At 36.3% G+C, this 15,603-nt stretch overlaps 1 protein-coding gene across 5 annotated transcripts in view; it reads left to right on the top strand.

The window, feature by feature from the left end:
• LOC125697389 (U2 snRNP associated SURP domain containing) overlaps positions 1-15,294 on the top strand; it is a 42,234-nt gene extending 26,940 nt beyond the window's left edge. For all 5 annotated transcript variants that reach the window (XM_048954542.1, XM_048954541.1, XM_048954540.1 and 2 more), the window contains 8 exons: positions 614-770; positions 1,127-1,222; positions 1,808-1,874; positions 3,019-3,181; positions 9,708-9,818; positions 12,176-12,294; positions 12,949-13,125; positions 14,393-15,294. In XM_048954542.1, the coding sequence (XP_048810499.1) occupies positions 614-770; positions 1,127-1,222; positions 1,808-1,874; positions 3,019-3,181; positions 9,708-9,818; positions 12,176-12,294; positions 12,949-13,125; positions 14,393-14,531 (1,029 nt within the window). In that variant the 3' untranslated portion in view covers positions 14,532-15,294. The remainder of the gene's footprint in view (positions 1-613; positions 771-1,126; positions 1,223-1,807; positions 1,875-3,018; positions 3,182-9,707; positions 9,819-12,175; positions 12,295-12,948; positions 13,126-14,392) is intronic.
• Positions 15,295-15,603: the final 309 nt, after the last annotated feature.

Below are 15,603 nucleotides of genomic sequence, written 5' to 3'. Positions count from 1 at the left end.
ATTTTAAACAGGCTCTATAGTGAGTTCTGTTGACTGCCTAAAATAGTGATGCGTTCACTGTTCTTCAGTATTTTAAAGCTCAGTGCTTAAAAATTCTAGAGTACCATTAGCACTGAATGAATGTGTACTGACTTGTTTAAAGTTTTGTTTCCGCTGTCTTGATTCTCTTCAAATAATATTACTTATTCTTGCTAAATAGTTAATTTCTGACAGCGGTACAAATGACTGGTTCTTAGGAGACCTTTCACATATAATAAGTGCAGTCTGTCTGACTGATTGGCACATTTTGAGTTAACCCTCAGCTTAATGTTTTTATTTGGATCACAAGATTCTTTGGATTGATACTACAAATTTTCCAGTATGTTATGGACAAATTCAGGTTCTTGCTTATTTTGTATAGGATGACACTGTCATACTTTTACTCAGCAATAAGCAAATGTAGTTGGTAGCAGAAAATTGTGTTAAATTTGAGGGGTTTTTGGGGGTGTTCCAAGTCCTTTAAAGCAATTCTCTTTAAAAAGATGTAATTGGAGAAATAAAGAAAAACAACTTAGATTTATTCTTTGATTTACTCAATCTTTATCTAGATTTATTTGATATTATCTTCTTTCAGGAAGTACCAGATGATCTTGATGGTGCTCCCATTGAGGAAGAGCTTGATGGTGCTCCATTAGAAGATGTGGATGGAATTCCTATTGATGCTGCTCCTATTGATGATCTGGATGGAGTTCCTATTAAATCGTTGGATGATGATCTTGATGGAGTACCTTGTATGAAATATTTCAACTTCACTTGCAATTTAAACCTTCAGTTTTTAATTATGGATGTTGACAATCTTTGTGGCCACCTCTAGTCCCCTCAAACAACCTGGACTCATGTAGTTTAGTAACTGCTTAATTTCAATTAATCATAGGAGGAATTAATTTAAAATTTACTTTAGATTGTAATTTTTTGAGATACATGATAATAGATGCATCTCAGCTTCCAAATACTTACTTATTTTCTTTGCAATTGATAAAGTGATATAATAAACTTCAGCATTAGCATCAGACTGTTTAGTAAGAATTTTTAAGTTAGAATTTTCGTAGAGCTTAGGAAATGATTTTTCTGGGTCTTTCTCCAACAGTGGATACAGCTGAAGACTCAAAAAAGAATGAGCCTATATTTAAAGTTGCTCCTTCAAAGTGGGAAGCAGTGGATGAATCAGAATTGGAAGCTCAAGGTTAGTTTTCGAAGTATCTGTTGGAAGGCTGTTTTCCTAAGTAAGCTGGCAGCTTAAATTCACTTACTGATTTAGTGATTATTTTCAGCTGCTCTGTTTGAAAATGCTGATATGATTTCTGTAATAATGCCGCAGTTTTCAGTTGTGATTTTTTTTTTTCTTGGTTGTCTTCTGTGAAGGAATTGGTTTATTTTGTTTTTATTTATGTACTTTGGCAGCCTCCCAGCCTTTAAAACTAATTTCTGATTCATTAAGAGTAATTATTAGAAAAATCAGAGTATTTTTCTGTATATAGAAATCTTTTTCCAAATATGTTTGTGACAGTTAAGATTTTATAAGCTAACAAATACTTCATTGCTTCTGAAAGGTTTACTGACACAGTAGATGACATAAGTGGATATCTGTAAGCAAAATATATTCTGATAAGTTGTAATTTGTAATATTTGTGAATTAAGAAGTCTATATTAAGTGTTAGATGCTGTAAGGTTTTGCCATAATGTGATTTTTATTGTACCTACAAATAGGAATTTTCAGATAAAGTGATAACTTTTTCTGTTGTTGAAATTATCTTATTGTGTTTTCTAGCTGTTACCACTTCTAAATGGGAGCTTTTTGATCAACATGAAGAATCTGAGGAGGAAGAAATACCAAAGTAAATGTTTGGATTTTTTCTTATCTTTTTCTAGCATTTCCCTTTATTAAGAAGTATTTTTTTCCTGAAAGCTGAGGTGCCACCAAAGTTATAGAAACATTTTAAACACATCTGCATTGGCATTTTAACTTGTTCACATGTTACTTTTTGGATTGCTTTTGCTTAAAATCTTAAAAATTGAGGGCACTTGAATACATTTTCATCAGTATGAAAAATGATTTATTTTCTACCTTTGAGATTGAATGTCTTGGTAATCTGTTTATGTTAGATGTTTGTTACAAGAGCAGAACAAAAGAAATATTCAAAGTAAAAATATAAGAAAATAGAAAGCCGGAATTTTATTGCAGCATGCTTTTGGCCCCTGTGAGCATGGAAAAATGCACTTTGTGGTAGAGTTGTTAACTGTTATCTTTAAAACGATAATGATTTGTTAACCTATTTAATGTCAAATAGTTAGAACTGGGGTAGTATTTACAGTTTGGTGATCTTGAATGTCAAATTTATTTGAAGGGGTCTAAAACTCTGCCTTCTCTCTGTACACAGAACAATGAATGATATTCTGTTGTGTATGTTTAGATGCTTATAGACTTCCTACCATCTGTTGTTTTTCAGCAGTCTTCTTCATTCTTCAGGCAAATAGAGAGCATCTGTTAGTAGCGCTTTAAACATTTTACTGCCTTTTATGTTGTGCTGAAGCACTCTAGCGGCCAATCTGGGAATATCATTTTGAATATTTGCCATGGTTGAGGCTTGCTTTCAAAAATAGAGTGTAGGTAGTTTCGTTCTTTAATAGCACTAATTATGTCTGAAAAACATGATTACAGTACTTACAGATTCGACTGAAGTAATAACTTGTCTTGTAACTGAGTTCTATCTGGGTTTGCTGACTGGAAATTTCAAGAATTCTTGTTATGTTTACACGAAAAATGTAAATTATCTGAGGAATAAAAGTTAGTGATACAATTAAATGAAAATATAGAAGTATCTGCCTCACAGACTGAGACATTTTTGTAACTGCAGTTTGTTCCATTTAGCAGATTTCTAAACTAGTAACTAAATGCAAACTGAGTAGTAGAGATAGTAAATTTTATAGCAGATTGTCTTTGGTATGTACAAACCAGTTGATTCTTTGTTTTCTGTAAAGTCAAGAAGAGGAAAGTGAAGATGAGGAAGACACTCAGAGTTCAAAGTCTGAAGAGCAACACATGTATTCCAATCCTATTAAAGAAGAGATGCCTGAGTCCAAGTCATCAGTCAAATATTCAGAAATGAGTGAAGAGAAACGTGCCAAACTCCGGGAGATTGAGGTGGGTGTGTGGTATTTTGTGCCAACCTTCTGTATCTTTACAATTCCCCCTGTCCATAACTTCTGTACTTACTGTTGGAAATTATTTTGAAATATTATTTAAATATATTGAAATATGGTTCTGATATACAGGTTTATTTAGTCTGGTGTATTTTTTATAAAGGTTGGTTTACTATTGCCTTGCTTTTATGTTGGCTTAAGATAACACAGGAAAAAATTAGTGGTTAAGTCTCATACATTGCCATGCAAATCAGGTTTAAAACTACATGCTAATTTCCAGCCTTTATTTGGTATTGAAACCTGTAATGCATTGATACTGCTGGTTTTTGTACCTTCTATTCAGCGATTTAAAATGGTACTAACAGGCTGCTAAGCTCCTGTTGCAGTTACAGTATCTCCAGGTGATAGCTTATAATTCTGAAGGTGGCATTGAACTGCCTACCTGTTTGTGCTAAGTGTATTGCTTAGCAAATGAGACATTAGCAAACTCCCATAATATTCCTTAAGGGTTTGCAAGCATTAACGTTATAAAATATCACACCCTTTGATTCTTACAAACACACTTCCAATTAAAAACTCATTTTATGAAAATTAATGGATGGTAACTAAGAACTTAAGTGCCTCTTGCTTATCACAGTAATGTGAAAGCTCATAGCACGTGGCCGTTTGAAGTAAGTTGTGAATTACTTGAGAAAAGACAAATGGAAGCTAAACCTCTCTTAATTCAAGGTGGCAGTAGTTTTGTAGAAATTCCATGTTAGGCAAATCGAAGTACAAGCAAAACAAGTTTTCATTTTACTATAATTATTATAGCAGGTATGGGAAGGGCTCATTCCAAGTAAGGGTATCTTCTTGTAAATGTTAACCTTTATAAACATGTATAAATAATTTTACCTTAGCAATTGTTGAGGTAGATAATGAAGTGATTTACATCGAAAGTTAGCAATTTTATGCTAAGTGTTCATAAATGCATCCTCTGCCTGCAACAGATTAGGCAGTAAACTTTTGAGTTGTTGGGATTTCTTGCCTTCTATATTACCACAAATCACCAGAAGAGGAGTGTAATTTTTTTCACTTTTGAAACACTTCAGGCACTATGCTGGTGTGCTTAAATTCTCAGATTTCTATGTAAATTTATCATTGATAGATGTGTACTTCCTGTGTTGCTTTAAATTGTTCACGCTGAAAGCTTTCTGCTATGTACTCAATTCCTGCCAAAGAACACATCCATTGCTGGGTTCAAAGACAGGAATTATATTAAAAAAATGAAAATGAAAAGTTCCCCAAACAAACCACAATTGCTGACTTGAGCAGATATGCCATCTAATATACTGTCAAAAATGTCATCTAATATCTCTGGTGAAGGCTAATTCTCTAGATGTTTACATGATAATTACCATGGAAGCTGAAACTATTTTTTGATGCATAGTTTTGAAATTTTTGCTATACAAATAACAGTTTCTCTTGGCACAGTTATTTACGCTTGTTGGCTGTAGAGGAAGGTGGAGTAACAAAGAAGCTTAAGGAACCTTGGCCCTGTCAACGCAGGCTATATATAGCTGAGATTTCAGGTTATTAACCCTTTGCCTGCATCTATCCTTGTGAAAATAGGCTTCAAGAATTGTTTCAAGTTAAGCCTGCATCCTCTCATTGTTTAGATGTGTACCAGACATTTCTGGCAGACTTAGCCAGAGCAAATCTCCTTAGTTTCAGAAGCTGAAATCACTTGGATACCAGTCTTCAAACCTTCAGAACAGCAGCTGCTTATGTAGTGGCTTTTTTTTTTTTTTTTTTTGATACTGTAGATTGTGACTTTCTGTGGTAACTTGTGATCTCAACCTCTCAGAACAGGAGTGCACATTTTGGAAGGTGCAGGAACTTATTTGTGAGCAAAATGACAAGGTGATTAATTCCTTTGAAGTTTACAGATCAAGTCTGTGCTGAAGAAGCACAGTGCAGGCTTCATCTGCAGTAAGAAGCAGATTTTTCATAAATCCAGCCATATCAGTCCTTATCAGGTTAGAACTGGAGGAGGTTCTTTAAGCACTAAGTTCTTTAGTATGAGAGTGGTGAGGTTCTGGAACAGGCTGCCCAGAGAGGTTGTGGATGCCCCATCGCTAGAGGTGTTCAAGGCCAGATTGGATGGGGTTTTGGGCAGCCTGGTCTAGTATTTAATGGGGAGGTTGGTGGCCCTGTGTGAGGCAGGGGGGTTGGAGATTCATGATCCTTGAGGTCCCTTCCAAACCTGACCATTCTGTGATTCTGTGAAGGTTCTCCTTTTCAGTAGCCACTGAGACCTCAAAGCAATGTCTGATTTCTTAAGCAGAGGTAGAAGACGAATGGCTTTCAGTCTTCCTGTTCAGACACTCCACTACAGGAGATGTGGGTAGGATTCTGTCACAGAGTTCTGTGTGCTCTGTCAGTAACACCCTGCCCAGTGCATACAGAGACTTTTTTCACTAACAAAAGTTGTCATATTGTTGTACGACTTATTTTTCTAACAAGAGGCAAAGAGGTTTTTCCTGTGTGTCATAAAGGAAAACAGTAATTGTCTTTACTTTCTTGAACATAGGAGATTAAAGTTCTTTTATGTAGAATTTGGTCTCCAGTGGAGAAGGCAGAAGGCAAGAGATAAGATAAGAATAGATTAAACATAATCTACAAGAGAAGATTGCCTCTGAGGCCTATTCTGGATTTAAAGGCTCTCTTTCTTTGTTAAGAAACTGAATTTCCATATGGTTTCCATTATTTCTTTCAGTGGATTATGGTACTTCATGTGCAGAATATTCATTTTGTGTATTTTTGTTGATCAAGACATAGGATCTATTTGAGGCTTGTTATCATCTCTATAACAATATAACTTCTTAATCTCTGCAGTCTGAGAAGATTTGTGTGTTTAGCTCATTTGAGGCCACTGCAAAATGTTGGAGATAACATAATAAACATATGAACTCTTTCCAACTTAGTAATAACAGATGAGATAAATTGGCCTTTGCTTGACCAGTAGTTTTGCTATTTGTAGCAGTTTTTCCTTAGACGATGATGACTATCATATTGCTGCAGAGATGCTGGTCCATTTGAAATCTTTGAATCTACTTCTTTTTTTACAGAAGAAAAAAGGGAAGAATTGCTTAGCTCTAAGACATGTGGCATCCTGTGCATGAGACTGAGTATGTCAGGGTTCTGTTAGAGTTGAAAAGGTATTTCAGATCTGCACATCAGTACAGCTGTCATCTGTTGTTAATGATAGGATAGCTTCAGAAATCATAGTAGCCACAGCTTGTTGGAAAGCACAGGCTTCCAAAGCAATATTTTGCTCTGTATCCTGTGAAGGCTAGGGCTTCTTGCATCCTTATCAGTGAGTCTCTTTTAAGGAAGAGCAAGTCAGTTTATGCTGCTCAGAAGTCTGCCCTATAAGTAATACCTCTAGACTGCAATGCAGTTATACATCAAGAAGGAAGTTCTGTCTTTAATCAATTATCTGGTGATTAGCTTATTGTTAATTGAAGTGGCATATACTGGTATTAAGTTCTTTGAACCTAAGCATTTAAGTTCTAAGGCTTGGTAGAGGCTTGGTATTGTGTGTGCAATAGCATCTTGTTGAAAAGCATTTTTCCCTGGAAATCACTGTATACGAATTCAATATCAGTGGAAGGTTAAACAGCCAGGAACAGTTGGGGAAATGTATTTAAGGGAGGGAGCTGCACCTGTTTGTCAGAATAAAGAAAGCTGTAGGCTGATATCAGCCTGCATTTTGCATGAATGGTGGTAGTAAGATGTTACCCTTCCTGTGACTTGGTTATTGGTTATCCAGTGATTAAAACCATACTTGATAGGAAAAGCAGAATCTTTGTAAAACGAGTCTTCCATGCAATTTGAGGAGTGGGAAAAAATATCAAAGTTAGAACAGATAGGGAAAAAAAAAGACTTGTTGTGGAGCTGTTTCTCTTGAACTTGTGTGATGTACTGCCTTAGGTTTAGTGAGAAATGTGATGCCTACACTGGAGGATACGGTAGAGGTAACTCAGAAGAACTCCAGTGGCTTTTGTGGGTAAAATGCAAGTAGATAGCAAAGGAAAAGTTTTCCTTTTCCGTGTTACTGTGTGTACTACTGACTATAGAGATGGCCTAGATAAAGTTGGCATCTCTGCTCCTAAAATTAAAGGAATTTGTAAGTTTTACTTCTATTGTCCAAGAGTAGTTAAGTAAATAATTAAAAAACAAAACATGAGAACATTTCAGTGATAATAACATGTTAGTTAGTTCTTTCTGAATGCAGGTTAAAGGAAGTGAAACGTTTACGACAATCTCGATTAGATACTTAAGCAGATTTAAGCCTGAGTTTTAAGGATCTCTCTCCTGAAGGGATATCTGCAATTCTATGAGAGGAATGTAAGTACCACACACACTGCATGAAGTGATCAGAAAGAAGAGTATTTGGTTTGCCAAATACCAGCCAGAATGCCAGGAGTGGTGAAGGCCGCAAGCAAGCAGCACAAGCTGCTATGCAGCTGCTTACCTCCACTGAAAGGGAATAGCCTATGCCTACCTGTACCCTGGTTGATCTTCCTGTGAGCCCACACAACTTAATAATGCTGGAAAAAAATGGGATTGTGAGGTGGGATTCTGCTGGATTAATGAATTTACATGGTTCATGGAAGGTTTGGCCGACCACTACAGCTGCTGTAAGGAAAGGATGGAGAAGGAACCCTTTGGCTGGAGCACAGGAATGTATAGGGCAGGATGGAAAGAATAACCTTCCTGTAGTGAGCCATTGTGATCACCTCAGTGTTTTGTAACACGTAGTTTCTTGTTTGCCAGGAGTTGTAGTAGGCCCAACTGACTTGATTATTTTAGGAAGATGCTGTGGTTAGAGGAAATGTATGTGCATTCATAGGGAGATAAGATGATGTGGAAGAGAGCACTGTTTATGACCCTTAAAATCTAAACACTAAGGTTTCGTGAGACAGTTGTGATCTTTTGCAGAACAAAGTGAGAATTTGACAAAGAGTTGGGTCAGTGATTATTGTATAGGTTTTCCTACCTTTTTCCCCTCCTTTTTTCCTCTGTAGTCACTTCTTAAGATCTATTTCTTTTTCTTTTCTTGTGTTCCTTTTTCACCCACATTCTTAGGGAAAACATTCAAATAGTTCCTCTTGGCACTTCAGATGTCTTGCTGGCAGTGAGTTCCATGACTTGCATTCAAGACAAATTCCTGGAAGTTCATTATTTTTGTGTCCAAGTTACTTAATGACCTGTTTGGTGGCAGAGACTTCAGAGATGCATAGTTACCCTTGCTGTCTTTTATCTTCCTTTTGGAGATCTCACAGGTGTGCTTTGTCAGATGGGTAATGTGCCCAGCAGTCATCTTTCAGTTTCCTGTTGTGATGGTGACGCTTTCCTTGCAGGCTTGTTTGTGCAAGGTTGTAGTCCTCACTAATTACGATTAGAACAAATTTTAGCATGTTTCATTTGCATATGTTCACTGTGCTCTTGTTAGTAGCCTAGAACGCTGGGCTTTGTAAACCCTTATGTGGTGCATTCTAATGCTATCCTGTGATGCATGAGGTAGAAGCCTTTTTAAATCCTTTTTTTTTCCTCAAAACGAAGCCACAAATGCTGGAAAAAATGTTCTCTTGTGTATATTGCTATGCAGGATCAGCAATAAAGCAGGAAATACTTGGAAGTCAGCGTAAGCATTTGGAAAAGGATTGAGAAGTACAAAGTGACTTATTGCCAAGTTCCTCCCCACACCTCAAATGACACCTCCCTTGTCCAAAAGAATTGGAAGATTGTGATAGGCCATGTCAGCTGTGAAATCAAAGTTAGAATCAAGAATGGACAAATGATAAGGAATGTGAGCAAAGTTTTAGGTTGTGAACCAAGTTGGAGAAAGGGTTAGTATATGTAGACCAAAAAATCCCCCTGGAATTCTGACAGTTGGTTAACTTTGTGACTGAGGTGGGGGAAATAAATGTAGAGTTACACTTCACAGCACTGAGCTTTGATACTGAACTTGGTAGCACGTGGAAGAGTATTATGTCAGTAAAACCATCTCTCTCCAAATCAGCTGCTCAGTGCAGACAGCCCTGAAGAGGAGATTCAATTAATGTCCTGTGTCATTCATCTGATTTTAATTGAGCGTTAAATGGAGGAAAGGCAGTTTCTGAAGAAAAATGTCTAGTAGACAGGTGTTGAAACAGTATATTAAAGAATGCAGTAAATGGTCTCATTTTGAAAGAAAAAGACAAGAAATACGAAGGTGCAATGTTCTAATGAAAAACAGAATTAATGAATGACAAAAAAATTCCCTTTAGTTCCTGATGTCTGTAAACAACTGCAGGTGTCTGTGGACAAGTATGTGGTTTTGTTGCTTTGTTCTAACTAAAGTTAGCATTTTGTGCGCAAACTTGTATGGAAAGTATGAGCAATGCGTTATAAAGGACAGGAATTTCATTTTCAGTGACACGCATAACTGGATGACAATAATAAGCCCTGTCACCTAATGGTCAGTATTATTTTCACAGCTTAAGGTGATGAAGTTTCAGGATGAGTTAGAATCTGGGAAGCGACCTAAGAAACCAGGCCAGAGTTTTCAGGAACAGGTTGAACACTACAGAGACAAGCTGCTCCAGAGGGTAAGAACTGTTCTTTGTTTGGCTCTGATTCTGTGATAGGCGTTTATTAAATTTTATCAAATGTAAGGTGACAGTAAGTATAATGACAAATGGTTCTTGTGGAAATTGTGCTGTAATGTTGAACTGCACACTGAAATCCAAGTGCTGTTTCTGCACAGTAGATATCATCTCTTTTTTAAAATCAAAATAAATGTAGTATTTCACACTGTGTAGATAAGTGTGGTGGGAATTTATTGTGACCATGAAGAGGTTGCTTCTGAATCGGCTCCGTAAAGTGAACTGTTAGGTGAGGGAGGAGGTAGGGAGGGCAGCCCACTGAAGATGTTCCTCACTTCAGTTTTGTTTTTTTGTAATTGACCAATTGTGCTAGAGGCTTCTGAAGGAAGAGAAGGAACAGTATAAAGCAGGAAATGCACTTCTGATTCTCCACTAAGACTCTTCTGGATGATTCCAGCTAATGCTGTCACCCAAAAGTGAATATTTCTGTTCCATTACTATTTTTAATAGTCGTGTCTGGACTATGAAGTCAGATCAGCTTTAAAAGCTAGCATTGTCTGTGTGAATAAAGAAAATAACCTGTTTGGACATTGTGTTTAGCGAGAGAGAGTAAGTGGTGGTTGCTTCTGTAATGTTCTTTCAGTCTGACAGAGCAGTGATGACATTAGAGATGCACGTGCATCTCTTGGAAGCTAAATACAAATGCTGCACTTCACAGCAAGTGTTTGTCATGTATTCTTTGGGTTATTCAGTGCTCAATATCTGCCCAATTCACTAAAGTAATTTTTTGCAGTATCTTGAAAAAAGACTTACAGAAAACAAAGCTGATCCTGGAACAGATTTACGAGTTTGGAAATTGATGATAGCAATTAAGAGTTTGTTGTAAATAACTTCTTATTTCCATGCAGTTTCATCCTAAAACTTTCTGCTTTCTCAGTGTTTTCTGTAGTTGAAGAAAGAAGTGATATGGATGTACATCAAACATGGAATGTTTAGAGTTACAGTTGTTTAAAAGAAAACCCCCCACAATTTGTAATTATAATAATAATCATAACTTTATTAGATACTTTTGTGTTGGATTAGGTTATTTAGTAATTATTTCACTTTACTGTTTTTGCCTTCAGTGATGATACTTAGTTAAAAAGTACTTCATGATATTGTAACAGATATTCTTTAAATTATTAACCCCACTGTTAAGGGGGAATAAATCCCTCTTTTGCTTTTTTGCTTTAGCTCTATTATAAAATGAGTTTTTCTAGTAAAATAATAGTGGTTTTGGTTGTATTTCCCACAGACTTGGTAGTTCTCCTGTCTAACTTGCTACAGAATGAGCTTTTGATGAGTGAAATTTCTAGTAGTGTTTTATATTTTTTAACAGAGTAGGTAATTAGGACTGTTTAAAATACTGTTTATTCATATTTATTAAGGTAATTGGCTATGCTACCAAATGTGCATCTCGAGCCCACTGAATTTTAGTCAAAGAATAGCTTGTAATGGTCAGTATGATATGGGCATTTAAAAGTGTTAATAATAGCGTAAAGAAAGCACGGGATGAGATGAAGTGTGGTTGTTCAGCAATTTCCTGCAGTTGTATTATCCAACTTCCTCCCCTCTGCTTTTTTCCTTCCTTTCTCTTGAGCAAAATGACTTTTTTGGTGTTCCATTCCATTCAGGGTATGCAGTGAATATCTGCCTGTTATCTGTCAAGGAAGGATTTTTTTTTCTATGTTAGACTGAGAGAAGTACACTTCTTCACCTCTCTGTTCAGACTTGCTGACGTTCTAGCTTTATTTTTGTATAACTAGTTTTCTAACATTCTGATAGACGCACGAGCTGTGCCTAGAGAGTAAGTTGCCTTTCAAAACAGTCCTACTCATCAATTATCAAATCAAATATTGACTGTAGTTTTTTTTACTGTGATCAAGAGTGGAAGGTACAGAAGAACTGGACTGCTGTTTTTGTAGTTGTCTCAGTTTTCTGTTTGGAATCACGAAGCTCGATAAGTAAGCTTGAGTAGAAAGAGGTTCCTCGTATTCATTGCATGTTTATTTTGACTTAAAAAACGTATTATAGCCATATTTTTTCCCTGAAACTTGTAAAATTGGAGAGTATTCGTTTCTAACGATATAGTCAGATATACTCCCTCACATTGGGTGCCATCATCTTTTGTGTCTTTTGCAGTGCTTGTGTTACAGTAAATATTTCTGTCAGAAGTAATAGTAAAGGTGTGGAGTGTGGGTACGATGTGGCTGAGTTTCTTCCCAGATTCTGTGCTTTTATGGTGTTTAGGATTAATTCTTTATTATCCCTACTTCAAAGTTGTACCTCATCTGAAATAATGAATTCTTCTAATCGTTCAGGAAAAAGAGAAGGAGTTGGAAAGAGAACGAGAAAGGGACAAGAAGGACAAAGAAAAATCTGATTCTAGGTCTAAAGATAAGAAGGAAAAGGAGGAATGTACACCAACAAGAAAAGAGAGGTATGACTTCCCTTGGATTGAGTTTGCTGGGAGGAAAATCCAGTCCTCACAGTTAGTATCTTTGCTTACAACAGCAACCCTGAAATTGTTGCATCACAAAACATGCTTTTTTTCACTTGGGATATGAAATTTTCAGCCACGTTTTAAAGGAATTGGTATTTTTCCCATCTCCCAAGTGACTTGCCCTTTTGAGTAGAGCCCTCTTTCTGATTATTTAAGCACTGAGGAAGCATGATAACAAAATGACCAACTGAAAGCGATATATATTTAACTCTGCTTTCTATCAGTAAATTGGCTGCTTCGGAAAACTGTAATGAATAAATTTGTGAATGTTTAATTATTATTTCTCTTGTGAAATTTCTTCAAAGTAGCAAGGCTAGAGTATTTGGTTATGTAATGTTCTAAGATTTGTATAGCCAGATCTTCTGTAATATTACGCGTTGTGGTGAGGTGCCTTGCTTTTCAAGAATATGCAGCAGAATGTTTTTATGCTGTGTAAACGAAGATGAGTCATGGGTCTTAATTTTTTTCCAGCCAGTTACTTTAGAGTGTCTGATGTTACATGGGCCAAAGAAAGGGAATCTATTTTCTTCATACACATTTTTACTTCTGTGTATGTGTGTAACATGTAACAAACATGCTTTCTTTCCAAAGGAAAAGACGGCACAGTGCTTCCCCCAGCCCGTCTCGCAGCAGTGGCAGTAGAAGAGCAAAATCCCCATCCCCAAAATCGGAGCGCTCAGAGCGCTCTGAACGGTCCCACAAAGAGAGTTCCCGTTCTCGGTCATCACACAAAGACTCTCCAAGAGATGTCAGTAAAAAAGGCAAAAGGTAAGCTGGCTTTTGTTCTGTTTCAGTTTGTATGAAAGCTAGATACGTAGCTCTTAAGATTTTTATCTAAGCACACTGGAAACACACACAACTTTTTTTCTCCTATTGGAATAAATAAACTGCTTGTTGCTGGTTAATGTCTTTGGATGCTTTGTGTCTGAAATGTGTGTGTCCTTCAGCCTTGATATCTCAAGACTATTCACTTCTGTGTTCTTGTTTACCTGCTTACTGATAAATGGTACCTAAAATCAACCTGCTCTTTCATCAGCTTTTCCTTTTCGTAGTGAAGTCTTGTGTAGCCCATAGAATTGTAGTTCTTACAATGTGCATGCTGTGTTTCACTGATGATTCTGTATGTGATGCTCCTCTCTCACATTTTTTCTATGAATAAAATTGTGATTAGATGTGTGTTATGGGTTATTGTTCATAAGAGTACATATTGCCTGATTTCCAGACTGGTGCAGATATTAGCCACTAGCTAATGTTAAGGCTACAGTGAGATCTTATTATTGGTGCTTTTGCTGCTTTAAGTATTTTGGTGGTTGTTTTTGTCCTAATTCAGCCACATTTTTTAGAGCTCTAGAGTATCTTATTGCACAAACATGCTGAGGAGAAATTCATGTGATGCTCTTGAGAAAAATCACAGAGCATTTTTACACTAATCAGATTCCTTTATTAGAAGTAAGCAATTCAATTAGAATTAGGTATTTGACATTTGTTTTTCATTAGAGTTGATATGATGGCAGTTCAGTTTAGATTATAGGAGATTAATATATGAGGTTATATGAAATGCATTACTGAGGTGTGGATTACATGATGGTGTCCATTCTGCTTCTCTCGGGTTACAACACGAGCTGAACAGAAATCAGAAGGATTTCAGCATAGCACAGTTCAAGATAATCTTTCACTTCTGAGATCATCCGTGTGGATATTGACTGCCAGAAACACAAGAGCCAGGTTTACCAAGGCAGTTGTGGAAGGCTGTAAATTCCATGTTTTGATTTAAGAAGGACATGATTTGATGTAATTTATTCTTTTGGTTTCTGAGTAGTGAAAGGCAAAATACGTCTAAAACATTAAAATGCAGAAATTACCTTTTCCTTTAAAAACAGGTACGGTTCCGTTGCTTCCCTTCAACATAGGAAAAAGATGGTAGTTAGATTATCTCAAAACAGAAATGGCAAGTAACCATAAAGTTGATGTTGCCAGTTAGCATTTAACATAAAAACTTCATCTTTGTAAGATTTTTATTTTTATTTTTTTGCAGGTCACCATCTGGTTCCAGGACACCCAAAAGATCAAGAAGATCACGGTCGAGGTCCCCTAAAAAGTCAGGGAAAAAATCCAGGTCTCAGTCCCGTTCTCCTCACAGATCTCACAAGAAGTCAAAGAAAAGCAAACACTGACAATGTTGATATTTTTTATGATGCTGTCACTTACTGGAAATGCAGTTTTGTTTTTGTGCCTGAACAGTCTGTTTAAAAAAAAAAAAAAGGAAAAAAAAAACAAACAAGGAAAGAAAAGGAAAAAAAACCAACAAAAAAGCATTCCTGATTTTTTTTTTTGTGAATGCACGTGTATACTCATGAGTATCTGCATCTGTAGACCCGTCATTGTTTTATATTGTACAAAATATCTTCCTTGTGACTATTTCCCAAATGAAACATTTTTGTGTTTAGAAGTTTCATCAGATGTGTGTAACTGATCTGCTGGCAGTAGTGATATTTTGTTTTAGAATGTTGTGACATAGCAGAAATAACTCCAATGTTCCCCCTCTTTTGTAGCTTTGACAATTTGAATTAGATTTCAAATAAAATCTGAACAGAAAATGAAGATGTTGTTTTCTTGCCCCACTGGGGATGCAGATTTATAATGAAATTCGTAGTTTGTTTGGAAGTACTGTGCATTTCAGGCATACTATGGTGCATAGGTTTTTGGTACAGTAATAGCTGTTCCTGTTTCCTCTAGCTTGACTATCCAGATAAAAGCACCTTTTGAATCCAGTGGTTGGATTCTCCGTTCTGCCATGATATTTTACTGTAAGAGCAGTTGAGCAGTCTGGTCCCAAACCTGAGCAGCTTTGCAAGTAGATCTTTTGCTTGGTATTTTGCTGTTTTCATCCCAGGCAGTATTTTTTCAAGCAGAGCAATGTGGTTGTTCTTTTTTTTTTTTAATTTAAAAAAAAAAAAATACTGCAGAGATGCATTGTGTGTATATCATATAATATGATATATCAGCAAGTTATATTTTCGCATTAATGGGGATCAGTGGAAGGATAGCAAGCCTCAGGCTCTGACTTGTTCCTGTAGTATAGGTACAGTAATATCAGCTTGCAGTTAAAAATGAAAAATGATTTTTACTCTGAATGTGCAACTTTTTTTTTACATTGTTTTTGTGGAATTCATTCTTGTTCCAGAAATTCTACAAAATAAGAAAAAAGTCCAAGCAAGTATTTTTAATTACGTAGTTTTTTATTTT

This window comes from Lagopus muta, chromosome 9 (genome assembly GCF_023343835.1).
Source record: "Lagopus muta isolate bLagMut1 chromosome 9, bLagMut1 primary, whole genome shotgun sequence".
NCBI classification, from domain to species: Eukaryota; Metazoa; Chordata; class Aves; order Galliformes; family Phasianidae; genus Lagopus; species Lagopus muta.
The sequence above is the reverse complement of the archived record's forward strand: the minus strand, read 5'-3'. Positions and strand labels throughout refer to the sequence as shown.